Genomic DNA, 18,860 nt, shown 5'->3' with positions numbered 1-18,860 from the left:
CGGCCTCGTACGCGAGGTCGGGAGGGTTGCATTTGGGAGCATAGTAGATTGGCGTTTCTGCTCTGGTGCATTTTGTTGCATTCAGCGAGCGGGTTGAGCATAGTACCGCCAGTCAGTCATAAATACCTGACTGCTACGAAGTCATTGCGTTTCTCAGTGACGGGACGCTTTTCCTCTTTTGTTGTGTTATACCACATGCATTCATACACGAAGGCGCAACAAGATGCAGCCGAATGCAGCAAGACGAGCATCAAGGTAAGAAACGAACTTGTACAATATAATATCTCTATATCACAGCCGTTGCAAACGAATTCCGCTAAAATCCACTATGCGCAACAAAACGCCTCTCAATCATCAAACGCGAAGGGTATCTAAGTGCCGACACGTGAGTCCTGATCATCATCATTCATTTCCATCCCTCTTCTTCTCTATGACTTGGAAAGCCACTTGAGCACCTCCTCCTTCTCTTCAACAGGCAACATGCCAAGCACCTGCGCCACACCCTTCAATCCGCCATTCTTGTGGCTGCGCAACAGAGAGGCAACGTCGTAGGCAATCGCATCAGCCCTGAGAGCCTCAATCTTGTCGGCGACGGTCTTGCGGTTCTCCTCGAACCACACTGCAACAGCCTGGTCGTCGGTGCTGTAGTTAGACACGCCGGACCAGGACTCGAGAGTCTTGATGCTGTTGGCGCGGTTGAACAACTCCTTAGCTTGCGTGCTGGCAAGACGCTTGAGGATGTGCTCCTCGTTCAAACGGCGGCGCAGACGCCAGTAGAAGAAGCGGCGAGCCTCGGACCACACGAGTGGCATGCGGATGGTATCCTTGGCCTTCATGCGGCCTGCACGGTCGTGTAGGTCGGCGTATTGCAGAGAAATCTGCAGATAGACTGGAAGAAGTCTCTCCTCACGCTCAGTCATCTTCTTGCGGATCTCGTTCTGCTGCTCAGCAGACAAGCTCTTGTCCGCAATCTGGCTCTTAAGCTGAGCGTACTCTGGGTCCAGACGAGCCATGGTCTCGAGTTGACGCTCCTTGCGGTACTTGATGCCAACAATGCCTTCTGGTTCGAGGACACCACCACGAGCCTCCTCATCAGCGTACATTTCCATCATCTGTGGGTTGATGGTTGGGTCGACGACGACCCATGAACCACCACGAAGCTCGCCGAATGGTGGAATGTAGACGAAGACCGGCTGCTCGTACTTGACGAGGGCGTCAACGATGTACGAGCCGTACTTGAGGACCTCGTTGTACATGTCGCGCTGACCACCAGAGAAACCACGCCAGTTGGCGAGGATCATGAGTGGCAATTGCTCACCATTGTTGAAGTCCTGGATGGCCTGGGCAGTCTTGAAAGCACTGTTGGGGTACCAGACACCACCAGCTTCGTTGGTGATCTGTTCAATAGAGTCTGGGTTGGCTGGGTCCGCAGGAGAAACGTTCTCAACTGAGCGAGTCTCAACACCGATGACACCAATTGGAATACCACCAAGGCGAGCGCGACCGACTACGACAGTACGAGCCCAGCCACCAAGAGCCTCCTCGAAAGAGCCCTTGTCGAACAGACCAGACTTGAAGCCCTCATCAGAGTCTTGTCCTGCGATGAGGTGGCGCACATCGTATGGGGCCTTTTGTGGTGGGTAGAAGGTGATCTCACGATCCCAGGTATCCGCCGATGGTGAAATTGGCACTGGAGCGCCCTTCTTCTCAGGCACGAAGGATAGCCACTTGACCATCTTCGAGACACCCTCGAAATCATCGCTGGCAGTCATGTGCGAGACCCCGTTCTTGTACATGATCTGAGTGCCACCAAGCTGCAAGTTGGAAGTGTAGACTTCGCGACCCAGGAGCTTGTTGATGGCAGGAGCACCAGTAAGGATGATTGGCTGGCCCTCGATCTGAATGGCACGCTGTCCGAGACGGACGAGGTAGGCACCGATACCCACCGAACGGCAAGTGACGAGTGTGCATGTGAAGATGTCCTCGTATGCACGCGCGGTCTCACCAGCGATGAGCCCAGATCCCTTCAGACACTCCACACCGAGACCATCCTCAGCACCAACGATAGTGGTGATCTTGTGTCGGACCTCGTTGCCAACAGTGATCTGCTCGGTGATGACGTGCTTCAGAGCACCGTCCTCGAAGCGAGCTTTCTTCTCTGGAGTCAAGTAGAGGTAGTCGAAACCGGCCTCTTGCTTGCTTGGATCCTTCCAGGCAACAGAGAAGTGTGGGATGAGCTCTTCAGCCATACCAATGCGAGCACCAGAGTTAGCTGACAAGTACAAACGTGGAATGCCCAGCTTGCGAGCCAACTCGGAGCACTTGTGGAAGAAGCGATCCTCTTGAGGGCCAAAAGAACCGATCTTGTGCGTAATGTCGTTGGCGATGATGATGAAGCGACGTCCACGTGGGTACTCAGGAGTCTTCGCAGTGATGAGCCAGCCAACCATTCCGATGTTGTTGGCACCAGGCTCGCGATTGACCTCTGCAAGATTATCGGAGTCGTCCATAACGAGCTCACTGTACTCAATGCACTCGCCCTTCACTGGCTGCTTGTCACGCATGGCTGGGTGCTGCGCGGAGATGGCGTTCCAGGAGTTCTCAATGGCTTGGCGGAAGAGCTCTGGGAAGTCGTACACGTACTGAGTGCCCATGATATGAGCCTTGTATCGCTTCGGCTGCAGAGCACCCTTGGTCTCGTAAGGAGTGCTGACTGGACGCAAGTGCATGGAGCCAATCTTGGTGGTGCCGCCGATGGAGTGGAAGAGCCACTCGTTCGTCTTCTCGGACTTGCGCTCTTCGTACAGTTCGACCTGCACGATGTATCCAGATGTGTTGGTGATGTTGACGCGCATTGGGTATGGTGCACCGGTCTGTGGGTTGGTGCAGACCAGGCGAATCTCAGCACCAGTAACACGAAGTCTCCAGGCACGGCTGCCGAAGCGATCAAGGAAGCTTCCAAGTGCGTCTTCGACCTCCTTGGGATCGAGCGGGAAGACAGCAGAGAAGTTGATGAAGATGTGGTTCATGTCTGAGCCGTTGTTGCCCACGATCTCCATAGCATCCAGAATATCGGTCATCAAGCGGTCGGCTTCAGAGATCATGTACTCAGCAGTTGGCATCTCGTCACGCAATTGGCCAGGCCTGACAGTGGCTCTAGTAAAGTACCGCTTGTCAGTCTCAACACCCTTGCCGATGGCCTCGTACATGTGGATGTTGCGGTTCTCAGTGAACACCGGCTTGATGTTGAACTTCGCAAGACGCCCCAACTCAAGCTGGAAGGCAAGAGCAGGCTCGATGTGACGAATAGAGCTGTCTTCCTCATAGGTAGGTCCACGGAAAGTGTAGTAGCCGGGATAGGTACCATCCTTGTGACCACAGATGAATGTCAGGCGGCGCACACGACGAGCAAGAAGCTCCTCCTTGTATTCCTTGACGATAGGTAGGAGACGAGACATAATATCCTTGTCGTCAACGCTCTCGGCATCGCGGACGGCCACATTGCATACCGCAGTAAGCTCTTCATTGGGGTTCTCCGGTGGTGGGACTTGTGGTGCACGTCTCTTGGAGAGATCGGCCATGAGGCCACCTTGGTCAGCCTTGGTCTTTGCTCCCTTCGCGAGTGGGAATGCCTCGAGCGCCTTCATCAATGCCTCGTCGGCTTCGTCGATGAAAGACACTGGGACGACAGCACCACGACGGTTTGGCTCACCGCCGCCACCCGCTTGGCGGCCAATGTAGCTCATATCACTGATGGAGTGCACGCGACCGAAGCCTTCCGCAGGTGTGCCTGGAGTGGACGGGTGAGAAGATTCTACTGGGAGACCAAATTCAGCCTCTCCAACCTTCCTCAGAGCGAAGTCCCAAGCAAGGACGAATGGCGCGTCGCCCTCAGACAGGTAATCGATCGTCTTAAGCTGGTATGCACGGTACGCACGACGCGTGTAGACTTCGAGTGCTGCCAACGACACCCAAGGATCCTGGTGGCCGAAGAATTGCGGAAGCACATCAAAGACAGTGTACTTGGAATCGACGACCTCCTTGATGACCTCGAAGTTTGGCTCCCGGTGGTCCCAGCCGCTCTCGCCGTAACGAGATTCGAGCACGGCAGAGCGGAGAATGTGTTCCATCTGCTGTGTGCGCTCTTCGAGCGATGGCATGGCACATTGGATCAAAAGCTCACGAGCTTTGAGTGCAACCTTCGCGGTGGCTCGTCCCTCAAGCTCAGCGAGCTTCTGCAGCGCTGGACGCAGATACTTGGCCACATTGCCGACACCTGGCTGATTTGGTCGATACCTCTGAAGAAGCTCGATGAGGAGCGAGTTCTTTGCGTTGTATCGGGTGTGTGACAGCACGGTAAGAACAACATCGGCGGTCTTGTCCTTGTTTGCGTCACGGAGCTGAAGGATGACTTCCTCATCGCGGTTTTGCCGGGCTGAGAAAATGCTCTCGATGTCGTAATACTGCTGGAGAAGCTCGCTGATAACCTGGAACTCGTGCACCTTGAGACCGTCGGTATAGTTCTTGAGGATGTCGGTCAGAGGTGAAACTTGGCCGCGGAGGAGCTCCGCATCACCAGCAGACATTTCAGCCAAGAAGCGTTCAAGAGTCTTGCTGAGCTGCTTCGCAGGGAACTCCGATTGGCGCGCGTGAGCACGCTTGACAAGGTCTTCGAAAGCAGCATCCAGCTTTTGCGGCATGCGGGAGTGCAGGGCAGAGGCCTGCGCGGTCCATTCGCCATATGGAAGCTCTGGGTTGCGAAGCACAGAGATAAGCTCGTTGAGCGTCGACTTCATGACCACGGAGTTATCGAAGCCCTGCAGTATGGACTCGACAATCTGGCGCAAGTACACGTATCGCTGCGGTGGCTTGTTTCCGAGCACGACTGAGGGTCCGACATCTGGGAGTTGACCCAAGAATGGCTGCGCGCTCTTGACCTTGGTAGGATCGTCGAGCTGGAGAACACCAAGAATGTCACCAGCTGCCAAGGTGGCGCCTGGCTGCTTGATGAGATTGACAATACCGTCCTCCTGTGCAATGAGTGGCATGTACATCTTCATGACCTCGACTTCGGCAAAGGCTTGGCCCTTCTTGATGTGCTCTCCGTTCTCGATTGTGTACTTGACGAGCTTTCCCGGCGATGGCGTTCTAAGCTGTGTCGGGTCGTTCTCCTGTTCGAGCAGGCAGGTCTTGCCGTCCACAGACATGCGAACAGCGCCGACCTCTTCTTTCCAGTAGACATTGTGTGAGCGACCGCCCAGCAGTACGAGGAGACCGCCATCGGAAAGGGCACGGATGCCGACAGAGACTTTGCTGCCATTGATAAAGAGAGTGTAGGTGTCCTTGCTCGAGCGGGTTGCGGTAAACTTGTACTTCGATCCCTCGTAGATGAACTCAATGGGGAAGACAGTTCGCAAGATCTCCTTGCTTGGCGTTTGACCCTTGTCCAAACCCTTCTTGTACTCGTCGAGGCAAGCTTCGCTCGCAATGTGAGCCTTGGTCACAGAGCCACAGATGACTGCGACCATAGGGTCGGGTCGCTCGGCAGTCAATTTCTTGCTGATGAGCTCGTCGAGCCATCCTGTGGTGATGGTGTTCTCCTCGAAAGCTGGAGTCTCCAGCAGCTTCACGAGGTACTCTACTGTTGTCCTGAAGTCACCACGAATGCTCAGCTCTTTCAACGCCACGACCATGTGCTTTCGCGACGCTTGTCGGCTCTCGCCGTAAGCGAAGATGTGACCGAATTGCGAATCGGAGAAGTTGTGAATTGCGGATGCAGCACCGACAGAGAAGTATCCCCAGACGTTTGAACTGGATCGAAAGTTCAGTTCGTGCATAGTACCGGAAGATGGCTTGAAGCCCTCGCCAGGATCTTCGGATGTGATACGGCAAGCTGTGCAGTGGCCCTTTGGCTGTGGTCGTCTCTGCTTGCCCTCGCTGTCGGCCTTCTCGAAGTTGAAGTCAATCTGTGTTTGCGTGTGAGGATCCGCACCGTAGAGCAAGCGAATGTCACGGATGCGGTGAAGAGGGATACCCATGGCGATCATGAGCTGTGCGGCGGGAATGTTGACTCCAGAGACCATCTCGGTGGTAGGATGCTCGACTTGGAGACGTGGGTTCAGCTCCAGGAAATAGAACTTGTCGTCCGCATGCGAGTACAGGTATTCCACTGTACCTGCGGACACGTATCCCACGAGACGACCGAGCGACACAGCTGCGTCTGCCATCTTCTGGAAGGTCTTCTGGCTGGCAATGGTGACAGGAGCCTCTTCGATAATTTTCTGGTGTCGTCGCTGAACGGAACAATCACGTCCGAAGATTGAAATGTTGTTGCCATACTGATCAGCCATCAGTTGCACCTCCAAATGTCTGGCGTTGCCAGCCAACTTCATGACGAAGATGGGCGAGCCGGGAATCTCGCTGGCAGCAGCCTTGTATAGCGACTCGAAGTTGGTCTCGTCGTCGACCTTTCGGATACCCTTACCACCACCTCCTTCCGAGGCCTTCACCATGACGGGGAAGCCGATCTTGCGCGCGGCCTCCAGACCTTCTTGCCATGATGTGACGCAGCCCTTCATGTAGGTATCATCTTTCACGGTGACAATGTTGTTGTCATCCACCTCGACGTCCGAAACACCCGTACCGGACCACGGAATGCAAGGCACTCCCGCATGTTGTGCGACTATAGTCGAGGAGATTTTGTCACCGAGCGAGCGCATGGCAGATCCTGGAGGGCCGATGAACACGATCTTCTTCGGCGACGCGGCGAGGGACTCGGGCAGCTTTGGGTTCTCGGATGCGTGTCCCCTACAAATGATTAGCACCTTCTGGAGGAGTTGCTGTAATCAGCTCTCATCACTCACCATCCTGCCCACACAGCTTGTACGTTCATACGCTCGGCAACATCGACAATGAGCTCCACGTTGGCGTAGTTGTTGTTGTTCGTGCCACCGGGCACTTCCACGTACTGGTCCGCCATTCTGATGTAGTCGGCATTGGCAGCCAAATCCTCGGGCGTGGCCATCACAGTGAACTGGATGGCCCGCTCGTCGCCGAATGTCTCGTATGCCCATTTTCGTACCGATCGAATTTCCTTGACAGCTGCAATACCGTTGTTCGCAATCAGGACCTGCGGAGGTGGTCAGCTCGCGTGCTTGCTGCAGGCCAAAGCCGAGCTCGAGTCTCTCAGCTCCAAACTCGGCATTCCGCCGGAAACTTACATTGGTGATGACAGTGTGACCGTCGTGTGCTGCCACAAAGTCCTTCACTTTGCTCGGCGGTGCTGTGGGCAGTGCGTTTCCGCCGATAAAATGTGAAGCCAAGTTGTATTTGGCGGCGTAGGCGCTGGGAAAGCCATTGCTGTGGCCGTTCACCTTAGCGGCTCCGCCCACTGCGTCGGACATGTTCGCAGTCGTCCCTCGAGGTGTGTTGTCGGGACGGGAGATTGTATTATTGGTGCTGGAGAAAAGTGCGGCAAACTGAGCTTTCCCGCAGAGTCTATGCCCGAGTGCCCCAAGAAACGCCTGTCGCCGGGGAGTTGGCAGTTGCTGAAGCCCGAAACGCTGACGCGGTAACGTCCAATGGCGGGATCAATGAAAGAGCAGGGGCGAGAGGTGCTCTTGTGTTTTAGAAGTGTTCTGTCTAGCTCAACCGTTCGGATGGAGAAATCGTCCCTGCTTTTGTGACGACGTCAATCGGCCCCAGGCGAGTTCTAGTGCCGAAAGCTGCAGCGAGAACGAGGCTTGCCCGAAAGTGAATTGGGCCGAATTCGTGCAGTGGTCTGCGTCGTCTATACACCGACTCGAGGAGTGCGGCGGTGGCAGGAGTAGGAAGCTCGCTGCTCTATAGGAGGATGTAGAAGTGGGAGACGATGCGGACGAGTTTGGCAGGAAGAGAGATCAGTCGGAGAGCAGAGCAGGAGCGCATCTGCTCGAGCAGCAGGCCCGCTGGCTATATGAGCAGCTGCTCGGCCTGTTGACACGGCGCTCTACAACAATTTCCACGACACCCGATGGGGACTCACGTTGAACAGAGGCCCCATGTCCGATGTGGCTAAGCGCTGCTGCAGCTCCCACTCCGCCGACCGTCAGCGCGTTGGAACTTTTTGCCAGAGCACCACGCTGCAGCGCGCAATGCCTCGTCGGGCGGATACGGATGAGCTCCCACGGCGCGCAATGGCCTGCGCGGCGCCTTATCAGCGTGTCGAGCAGCGTTTCGGGGACAAGTGAATTGCATTGAGCCACAACGCATCCACACCAGCTGCGGATGAGTACCAGCAGGCAGAGGGTTGAGCAGAGCTCGCCCATGCGGAGTGCAGACAGACCCTGCCCGCCAGCGCTGCGCATGCCTACTTCCGCATGGTTGGGGAGACATCACCGTGCAGCGGCCCAGCGGCCTGCAAGGTACTCAGGTACTCGTCGCACCAACCGATCACTCTCAACTCGTTCAGACAACGCCCTCATCGTTGAGCCCGCGCAGACACAGACATACTTAGTCCGCAGAGCCACCGCTCGCGATGCCCACGACCATCACCGCCATGACTGCAGCGCGAAATGATCTTACCCACCATCCCCTCCGTCGGCCCCAAGAATCGCTGCAAGGAACGTCGCTATCGTGTCCGGATCTCGCGAGCGGCTGAGGATCCACCACGAGGCACGATTGTCGCATGGATGCGCGCTTCGGCCGCCGGACACTGAACTCAAAAATAGCCTCTTTTACCACATTTACTTCCTCGACGAGAACCGTCAGCGCACCTGTGCTGCTCACTCCCACACGCGCGCTCGGCTCTCCGCTTTCGGTTCCTGTTCTAGACAATGTGTGAGCCGTCCTGTGGCCAAAGTGAGACGTTTGTGAGTCCTGGTGTGGCCATGTGTCGATGGTCAGTGTCCAGTAGCGTTGGAAACAACCCGACACATGTCCGGCGGGGTGTCGCGCTCGCTATCCGGGGTTGCTGAAATTCACATCGCGACTGGTTTCATCGGGCTTCACAACACAAAACCCGGGCAAGGGCGTCGCGATCGTGACAGTATAAGAAAATGGCTTCGATCAGCCTTCGATCTGAAGAACCCCAATAGCCTTCAATTGGCGCAGTGTCTCACAGTCGTGCAGGCATCTTGGCATGCATGTTGACAGATCCCGGCACTTAAACCATTTGACCACTTCTCGGAACTAGCATATGTTCACTTCATTTCATATTTGCGAAGCACAGTCTGCGAAGGGAGTATCTCTAAACACAATCAATCGCCCTCTTGACTCACTCATCTACCACTACAATCCTACGCGACACACTTCCAGCTGTCCAACGTCACCCGCGACTAAAAGCGAAGTAGTAAGCAGCCGAAATCCTCCATCAGCCCTAAGAACCATTCTGTATCCCCGCCAACTCCCGCTAAGCCACTGCAAATCCGCAATGTACATGTGCACAAGTTTCCTTCTAATACGTCTCTCCAACATCTCCTGTTTCGCGTCTTCGTGGCGGTGGCATTCTGTCAGTATCGCTCTTCGGTGGACTGAACTTGCTGCTTGTACGCGACGAAATGGTGTTTGTCCGGGGTTTTGTCGATGGTGGCTTCGCCCCTGGTCCTACGCTTTTGGATAGAAATGACGGTTGAGGCAGGCCCGACGGGGTCGGCAGCCCGCTTCTATCGAGTGTCGTTCTACGCTTAGGTGGCGTCGACAGCATCGAACTCTCACTCTCTGCTTCCTGCTTCCTCTCCTCAGCGATGCTGGAACTAGTCTTGTGCCCACGAGGCGTGCTCATCCCATAGCTTCCGGCCATACTAGAACGTGGCCTTGTTGATGCGGCTGCTGCGCTCGCAGTCGTTGGTCGCGAATAATGGCCGAGCTCAGTGCGCGCGCCGGTCCTACTCGGGGGTCTTGCTCCAGCCGCTCGGCTGCTAGGCCGCATGCCAGCTGCAGACGGCGGGCGATCCATGGCTGATGGAGGCCGGTCCGGGACGTCTGATCGGCGTGACATGGACGATGCAGGTCTCGGTATGCCATATGACAGGCGATTGACTTGGCTTTCCCGCCGTGCTCCGACACTAGGTGAAGAAGCATCTCCTTCATCCTCCTGCAGAACTGACGATGCGGTCGATGCACTCGGCCGCTTGCTGCTGCGCCGGACCGTGACCGAAGACGGAATGCTATTGTCGCCAAGCGCGGATCCAGCGCGCGGCGACCCACGAGGTGTTCCTGGAGCCGGCAGCTTCGACCGAGCAGAATGCACACGCTCCTCAATCTTCTGCATCCTGCCGATGAGTCCTCTGATCTGGTACAGCGAGTCAGAGCGGGGCAACCTGTCCGGCGCATTGCTGGGCCGTGTCTTCGGTCTGCTGGGTGGCTTCATCGTTCCAGAAAGTGCCGTGCTGGTGCTTGAGGCAAACGACGGGCCTCGAGAATGCCTTGGAATACCACGCGAACCCATGAGTGATTGCCGTGGCGTTGGCCCTGGATCCGGTAGCTGTGATCTCTTTCTCATTGGCACCGGGGTCTTCTGGTCCAGGCTCGCCGTCACAGGTGCGTCTGACAATGGTGGCGAAGGCGGTGTTGGCGCATCTGATGCAGTGTCAGATTTTGGTGGTGGAGTCGATGCGGTCGGAGACAGAGGTGTCATACCGCTGGCTTCGCTACCTGGGCTTCGCGCTCGTAGGTTGCCCACTGCCAGCGACGATGGCCGGCTCGATCGGAGTTCTTCAATTGTCTGCTGGGCCAGGCGCAACTTTTCCAAAGTGATCTCGTTCTCGACCTTCAAATCTCCCAGCTCATCCCTCAGTCGCTGAGTCTCTACTCGTAACCCTTCTCTTTCTTGTTCTCCTTGCCTAATCGTTTCCTCGAACAAGACGCCGCGCTCGATTGCGGCATTATACTTGCTTTCCAAATCGTCCTTCTCGAATTCCGTGTTCCGTGCTTGTCGTTCATAATCATCATTCGTTACCTCAATATCTCGTAGTTTCAGTTGCAGTGTGCGGTTCTCTTCACGTATAGCCGTGATCTCCTTCTGTAGCGCATTCTGCGCCCTGTTGGCCTCGTCCTTGGCCTGCTTGTGCTTGGTCTTCCATTCGTCGACCTCGAAGTTCAGCTTCTCGACTTGCTCCTTGAATTTGCGTTCACTCTTTTCCGCCGCCTCTACATCCTTCTCCAGCTGCTCCTCAAGCTCTTTGCTCGAGGCTTGAAAGTCGGAAAGGTCGGTTTCGAGTTGCGCATATTGCGTCTTGTACCATTCCAGTTGCTCCTTGAGATCGGCGCCGGGTCGCAGCGGTGAGGACGACATACTGCTGCTCGTGGGCGCGCGACACTATCGGCGCATCCTCCTGTATGAGACGTGCGCGTGCAGGCGGAACCGTGCCGGCGCAATGCAGTCGGTCGCGGCGTCGTTGTGATGTCGTTGCCTGGGGCGCTCCTGGCAGTGCGCTGTGTCGCGAGTGTCCAAGTTCCGGGAATCCAGTCCAGTCCAATGTCCAGTGTCCGGAGTTGGTCCGCTAGATCGTCGTCGTCGGTGTCGATTTGCTGGGCGTCGTCGAGTCCAGGTCCGCCATAGTCGGCGGTGGTGGCAGTTTGGACGGGAGCTTGTCAACACCTGAAACAACAGAGAGGCAGGAGCTGGACGACCGATAGCGCCGTCATAGCGCACGTGCTCACGCGTTGATTTGCTTTAATTACTCTTTCCTGCCTCCTTTACACCCAACTCCTGGCCAGCGAGGCCTGCAGCGGCCCGAGTGATATCGCGTGCTGTTCGGGCATCACTATGCTCGTCGCCGCCTCTGCAGATGTGAGGCAAACCACCAGACGGCCGTGGATTGCGATTGCATGGATGTGTGGTTCACTCGGAAACGAGCCGCAAGAGGCTAGCCATTTTCATCTGCTCCTCGCTGCCCGTTCAAACTCCTGTCGTGATACGCGATTGCTGTTATAGTCCCATCGCGGTCCCGCGATCCCTTCCTCCACCACCCCTCCTTCGTTCCTTCGTCTGGCATTGTAGCATTTTGGAGAGTGGTGCGGGACTGCTGGTCATCCGGACTAACGACTTTTACGACTAACGACTGCCACGAAACAAAGACAAAGAAAAATCACCGCGGCGCAAGCCCAACATCTTGGAGGCTATTTTCGGCCGCGAAGGAATACATCACAGCGCCGTGAGAAGTGCAAACGTGACGACGCCTACCTAGCACCTCGTCTGAGCTAGCAGCCGTCTCATTCTTCACCATGGACTTCGCCTTCAAACGCCAAGACGATACTGGCATAACAACAGGTGTGTAGATCGGCCATCCGGGTTTGAGCTTTTCAGATGAGTGCACAAACGAGCAACGACCACAGCGCTGACGCACCTGTTCAGAGATCACCAAAATCGTGCCTCTCACATGCCATGGCCACTCCAGACCAATTACACATGTCTCTTTCTCGTCTCTGCTGCCGAGCTCGGGCTCGACCTCGCAGTTCTACATGATCTCAGCATGCAAGGACAACAACCCCATGCTCCGCGACGGCCTGACTGGAGACTGGATTGGGACCTTCATTGGCCACAAAGGTGCAGTCTGGAGTGCGCGGCTGTCCGATGATGCGACTCTGGCGGCCACAGGATCCGCGGATTTTTCCGCAAAGGTGTGGGACACCTTCACAGGAGAAACCCTCCACACGCTCCAGCACAACCACATCGTGCGAGCCGTGGCCTTCCCGCCGCAAGATCGTCCACAGGTCTTGGCCACGGGAGGCATGGAGAAGAAGTTGCGCATCTTCGATCTCTCGGGGACGAGCAGTAATCTGCGGACGCCTGGTGAAGAGCCGGGTGCGAGCTCAGCGCCAACGAGCGCCTGTAACCCAGATCCTCCTTCCTATGAGATTGGAGCTGGCGAGCATCAAGGTGCCATCAAGGCTATCATCTGGTCGCGCGATATTAACATCATCATCACGGCCGCAGATGACAAGAAGATCCGCTGGTGGGACCTGCGATCGCAAACTTGTATTGCACGTTACGACATTGAAGGTTTGCCTGGTTCTTGTGAACTGAACTCGGGATTGGAAGGATACCCAGATGGGATCATCAGTGTTGCGGCTGGCAAGAATATCTACTTCTTCGATGGCGGACGTCCTGGTCAGCTTATCAAGCACATTGCCACGGAGCGAGAAGTGGCCAGTGTAGCGCTGAATGGCGAAGCGAAGCGATTTGTGACTGGCTGTCCCAATGACACTTGGGTACACGTCTGGGATTTCGAGACCGGGAGGGAGTTGGAAACTGGCAGAGGACATCACGGGCCGGTATGGACCACCTGTTTCAGCCCGGATGGAAGACTTTATGCCACCGGCAGTGAAGATGGCACTGTGAAGCTGTGGAAGTTCACAGAAGGCGCCTACGGTCTGTGGAGATGAATGGTCATATGATCCGGCAAGGCTACAGCTACTATGCGCTACAGTTGCTATTGGTCGTCTGGTGTATGCTGGTAAGGAAATCTTGGCTACGAATCGTCGTCAACTGTACTTTAGAAAAATGGTTTGTGTCAACACTGTACTCGGCTGCGCCAGCAACCACTATCACGATCTCACTTACACCGAGCCACATGCAACCACATCTCACAGCACGCCCGCAGCCTTGAGCCTTGGCCAGCCGCGAACACTACACTCACGCACAGCAACGATATAGACTTTCCTCCTACGCCAATCACGCAAAGATCCACCACCAACCAGATCAGCGCACACGGCTCGGAAGTCGGAAAAGAGAACATAACCTGCGAAGAGCGTTTTGCTGTGTCCCAAGATGTGGCTGAGGTCACACACACACCCACAACCCACACATCACATCGGCATCGGCATCGCCGCAGAAATCGCCACCACCAAGCAACCAAGCACTAACCGACAAGCGGGCTCGTCCAAGAACATCCCTGTCCTATCACATCAACCTAAGCTTCTCACTGGCTCCCACACCATTTGTGTTGCCGCAAAAATACGAAGTCAGTGAAAAGCGAGGAGAAGGAGGAGGCTGCACACTGTGTGGAGGCGCTCGCATACTTTCGCCTAAGTGCATGAAGATGTGTGGTTTGTGTGCCGAATGACCAGTTTTCCGGGACGGGTAGCGTATGCCGATGGCGATTTCAGCTAGTCATGGCAATCACTTCCGCGCAGCTGTGCAGTACTGTACATACTTTGCTCTCTGCAGACCTGGGGCTTGACGGGAGGATGTTGTAGAATCCGCGGACCGCATATGCATGACGATGCATACACGCTCAACTCTGACAGAGCACATCCTCTTGGCTGGGTGACATCGATGGATGCGCTATCAATGTTCGCAATATGAGCGCGCAATTCGAGGAGCGGGAATGTTAAAGAATGTCGTCCAAATCGATCCAATGTAATATTCGGAAATAAGCCAACTTGTTCTTTTTCCTCGCCTGTTCCTCCAACAAATGCGACTGACACTACAGTATCGACTAAAGCCACGCTAAGCGTTTATCTAAAGTAAGATGCTTTCTTTCACCGCCCATTTCCCCCGCCAGTGTTTTTTCCATCGCTCGCAGAAGAATGATCCGAACCCGGTCGTGCAAGTTGAGTAGCAGAAGAAGGATATTTCCAGATTCTCATCCCATTCCGCCTGAGCGGACACATTCCTTGTACACAGTTTACCCTGCTGTTTGCGAGACGATTCATATTCTCCATGTCTCCAATACCTTTCCCGCTCGTTTCCAATTGCGCTTGTACGCTTTCCATGCCTCAATGACTGATTGTGCCATGCTAATGAAGGACCTCCTCGAGTTCGCCGTGCGTCCAGGCCGCCATGATACTATTGCTATGCTGTTCGTGTGGAGCGCACCATCGCTCTGCCCATGCCATGTGGTCTTCATTAATGGTAAAGACTAGTTCGTTTGTTTGAGAAAGTGTAGCACACGCCCTTTCAACGCCTGCCAAATGAATCCCGAGCTCTTGTCATGGTGCTCGCGCAAAGGGGGAATCTTGCAAAAATAATTGAAGCAAACAAATATCCGCCACCGTTATAAGTCGTGTAGAGAGATGTCCCGCGTGCCGTGTAACGAGTAAAGCAAATCCAAATCCAGAAAAAGGAAAACCGAGTGGCGTGCGGATGAATTCCACCACATTCGCCTCGTAGCCAGTAGAGCACGGACACAATCCATGTGGGCCGCCTTATCGACTGAGGTGAAAGTCGCTGTATCCGTCAGGAGCCTCCCTTCCGAACGTACCTGCGCCCAGAGGTTGAGGAACACCGCCAGAATAGTTGCGTGGACCAAGCTGATGCAAAAACTCAGGATTGGTCATGCCAAAAGGGTTAGCAAACATGCCGTCCATTCCCATCTGCCCTGCTCGATAATTGCCTGAGGGACCAAGTCCCGGTGGAGAGCCTAGTCCAGGGGGCGGGCCAGAGACAGCACTGAAGTTGTTTGGCAGTCCAGGGAATCCAGGCGCCATTGCCTGCGGAGACATTGCCGCAGAGGGGCCCAGTCCATTCGGCTGGACTGAACGAACACCGAGTGGGTTTTTAGAGAAGCTCAGCCTGATACCGCCCTTGGTACTGTTGTGGAGAGGATGACCATAGAGCTCATGCAAAGCTTTGGTTGCGAAGCTGATGTCTTCGAATTCGACAAAGCACATGGGACCATTTGCTTTGGTCCTGAAACACAATCGCTTGTAGCCTCGCACCTTGGAGAAGAGGGCCTTGAGTTCGTCTTCATTAGTGTCAATAGGCAAATTACCTACGTAGAGAGTGTTGCATGGAGGGTTCTGATCGGCAGGATTCACAGCTGGATACTGCGGACGTGGGTAGTTGGAGACGTAAGTGCCATTTGCACCATTGCTGTGACCATTGCTCATCTGCATCTGCCCAGGGCCGCCAGAGATGGAGCCATTCGCACGTGGAGGCGCATAGCCGTTGCTTACGGGAGATGAAATGCCGTTGCCGTTGCCGTTGGAACTGTTGATGGACAGGCTGCCGAAGCGACTGACGGGAATGGCCGGGTTAGTCGCACGTCGGGTTTGCTGGCCGTTCTTTGCGTACGCGATGGGGTCTTTGAGCAGCTCCCCAGTTTCGTCATCAGCGTTGTCGTCGTTGATCATCGACTTGCCACTGATGCGATGATTCCCGTCAACTCCATTGGCCAACGGAGACTGCGGAGAGAACAGATTCTGGAAGTGTGCGCTGTTCTCTGGGGTGGGAAAGTCTCCATTTGTGCCCGAGCTTCCGCTCTGCAGAGGCGGGGAGACTCGCTCCGTGGGTTGGAACGTGTTGTTGTACCTGGAGCGTCCAGAAGAAGCAGAGCTCGTTTGCGTGCGAGAAGCAGTTACATCGATAGTGTTGCGCCTCTCGAACACTCCGCTGATTGAAGTGGTGCTGTACGGTTCGACAATCATGTTGGCATCTTTGGCGGTGTTGGGTCGTCCGTTCAACTTTTGCTGCACCTCGATGGCGCCGTTCGTCGTTTGAAATCGTGCAAGCGCTGTCGCGTAGCCGTGGTCGTCCGGATAGGGTGATCGAACGATTTCAGTGTCAATCAGATCAACAGCGAAGATCAGCATGCTCTTCACTGCGTCGATGCCTATGTTACGTGGAAGCCTTCGAATCAGAATCGCGGGAGCAGGGCGTTGATGCCAGGCGAAGCTGGAGGGATCTGCGGCAGCTGAGAGAGGAGGCATGATGCCAACGCGATCAACAGGGTGGCGCTCTGCAGTCGGCGAAGTGCTGTATAGCGGGCCGGAGCTGGACCCGGAGGCCTTTGCGAAGATGTCGGAGCGAAACGCGGGTGTGGGTGGAGACGTGCTGCTGGGACTGAAAGTGTTTGCCGCGTACATAGCACTGCCGGGCTTATGGATTTGGTGGTTGCTTGAGGTGAGGTCACCCATCGGCCTCTACAGGTGGTCGGCGCACAATGCGACGCAGTCGGAGGAGGCCACGGACAGCCGGCCTTGGTGGTGCCCGCGGGTAGACGAGGCGAAGGCGAGACGATGCCGAGTGCTCAGATCAGGTGAGAGCGAGGTAGATGGGGCGGGACCACGTTGCAGCGCCGATGGAGGATGGTGTGGTGGAAAGCGTGGCATATGAGTCGGCCAGTGCCTGGGCCGTCCGGGGATTTGCGGTCTGCGCCAGATCCGGGGCCGCCCACAGCTGCGAAGTGGAGCGTGAGTAACGATTGCGAGCGCTGCGGTCAGAGTCGGGCGCACACCAGCGAGGGCAGTGGAGTGAATGCGCAGACTCGACACCGAAGCGAGCAGAAGGGTTGCGCGACGACGGACGGCGTGAGCGATGGAGGGAGACGCGACGTGCCGTGCAGCAAAGCGAGGTGTCGCCGGATTCGGCGGGCAGCAGACAAGGCGATGATAGCGATGCGGGCGCGCGCGCGCGCAAGCGACGAGACGCGCGACAGCGGGCGGACGACGAGGTGGTGGTGGTGGAGGTGGAGGAGAGGCGGGTGGTGTGCGAAGAGGAGCGATGTGGTGTGCGAGAGAGAGGGAAAGATGGGCAGGCACGTCGCAGGTCGAGCGAGAGTCGAGAAGCAAGCAAGCGTGCATCGGTGCATGGGCATCAAGTGTGCGAGACGGGACAGCTCGAAAGGCTGACCGTACCTACGGGACCAGCGAGGTGACCCGGCACCTACAGCCAATGGCGCTGCCCTCACACCGTTCCTGCGCCACAGATGTGCTGATTGTGCCCGGCGGGCTGTGGGGTTGCCCGCGAGCGCAAGTCACCAGCTGAGACACCCTCGCACTCTCAACTCCGCCGCGCTGCACCTCGTTGCCAGCGCCGCCGGCGATTGGTCTGCCGCTGAGAAGAGAACTCGCGCTCCCGCCGCGCTAGGATCGGGGGGATGAAGAGCCACTGGCTCCTCGTCGGCAGAGCAGCGCAGAGGAGCAGCGTAGCCAGCAGCAGCAGCAGCGACAACGTTCCCGACGCCTGCGCGCATCGTGGTTCTGCGACGGCCACCGTTGTCATCCTGCCTGCCACCACGATGCCCCCTGCACCAGACAACCATGCCGCCGCCGCGCCTGGTGCATGCGCGCATCCCGTCGCTTCGCGCACATCGCATCCACCAACACCGACACCGCAGAGTCATAGCGATGCTCACTCACGCACCAGACGCGGCCTGCGTTAGAGTTGCCTCCCCTCCTCTGACCGGCCCAAACTCTGATTCTGACAGGACATCGGCCGTCGAGGCTATTGGCTGCTCTCGTACAGAAAACTAGGCAGTGTGACCTCGCCTTCTCGGTCGTCGCTGCTGCCTTTCTGGGAGACTTCCCTCGCCAGACCGCACCTGCCCGCGCGATGCCGTGGATGCCACCTGTCGTGTCCGTAAGGCGCAATCGCTTACCTGCCTGCTTGCTGGCGATGCCTTCCCGGCGCGCAGTTGCTGGCAGCGTCGCCTTGTGTACCTCTCGCTCCGCCCTACCGCCGCAGGATGTTCCCGGCTCAAGCTGTGCCAGCCCGACCGTCCATACAACAACGACTTCTCACCCTCCCTCACGCCCAACAACCGCCCCACCAGCTCCTGCACGCCCACAAGCACGCGACGGAGGGAATTCAGTGCAACCCTTCGGCTTTGCCATGGTCGCGCGCGCCGGACGTGCGGTTACGTGCCGTGCAATGCTGAAGTACCCTGCTGCTTCGAGAATTCAAAGTCTCCCGACTGCAGTCTAGCCGTGCGGGTGCGTTTCATGCACCACCGTAACTCAATCTACCCTACCTCTCTTCTCCCAACATTCAGGGTGGACATCGAACGCCGCCATGCCGCCCGGTGTCAAGTCTCACGGTTCATGTTGTGCCTGGGATCCATTCGTTGCACAGCCTCGATATTATGCTTGCAACCCCGAGAAAGCGGCTTCTGTACGACAACTTCTTCTCCTCGTGGCTTCCAGCCGTGACATGCTCA

At 56.3% G+C, this 18,860-nt stretch overlaps 4 protein-coding genes across 4 annotated transcripts; 1 reads left to right on the top strand and 3 right to left on the bottom strand.

The window, feature by feature from the left end:
• Positions 1-428: 428 nt before the first annotated feature.
• On the bottom strand, positions 429-7,403 carry CKM354_000838600 (acetyl-CoA carboxylase ACC1; the record flags this gene model as incomplete). The annotated part of the gene is made up of 3 exons (XM_044803758.1): positions 429-6,807; positions 6,864-7,129; positions 7,221-7,403. The coding sequence occupies 3 exons, from the start codon at positions 7,401-7,403 to the stop codon at positions 429-431; spliced, it is 6,828 nt and encodes a 2,275-aa protein (XP_044659693.1).
• A 2,030-nt stretch (positions 7,404-9,433) lies between these two features.
• Positions 9,434-11,272, bottom strand: CKM354_000838500 (uncharacterized protein; the record flags this gene model as incomplete). Its single annotated transcript, XM_044803757.1, has 1 exon — positions 9,434-11,272. The coding sequence occupies one exon, from the start codon at positions 11,270-11,272 to the stop codon at positions 9,434-9,436; it is 1,839 nt and encodes a 612-aa protein (XP_044659692.1).
• A 932-nt stretch (positions 11,273-12,204) lies between these two features.
• CKM354_000838400 (uncharacterized protein) lies at positions 12,205-13,365 on the top strand (the record flags this gene model as incomplete). Its single annotated transcript, XM_044803756.1, has 2 exons — positions 12,205-12,250; positions 12,335-13,365. 2 exons carry the CDS (start codon positions 12,205-12,207, stop codon positions 13,363-13,365), a joined length of 1,077 nt encoding a protein of 358 aa, XP_044659691.1.
• A 1,764-nt stretch (positions 13,366-15,129) lies between these two features.
• Positions 15,130-16,839, bottom strand: CKM354_000838300 (uncharacterized protein; the record flags this gene model as incomplete). Its single annotated transcript, XM_044803755.1, has 1 exon — positions 15,130-16,839. The coding sequence occupies one exon, from the start codon at positions 16,837-16,839 to the stop codon at positions 15,130-15,132; it is 1,710 nt and encodes a 569-aa protein (XP_044659690.1).
• Between the last annotated feature and the right edge of the window lie 2,021 nt (positions 16,840-18,860).

The sequence above is a fragment of the Cercospora kikuchii genome (assembly GCF_019650295.1).
Source record: "Cercospora kikuchii DNA, contig_00005, whole genome shotgun sequence".
NCBI lineage: Eukaryota > Fungi > Ascomycota > Dothideomycetes > Mycosphaerellales > Mycosphaerellaceae > Cercospora > Cercospora kikuchii.
Note: the sequence above shows the minus strand (reverse complement) of the source record. Positions and strands in the feature narration are given on the sequence as shown.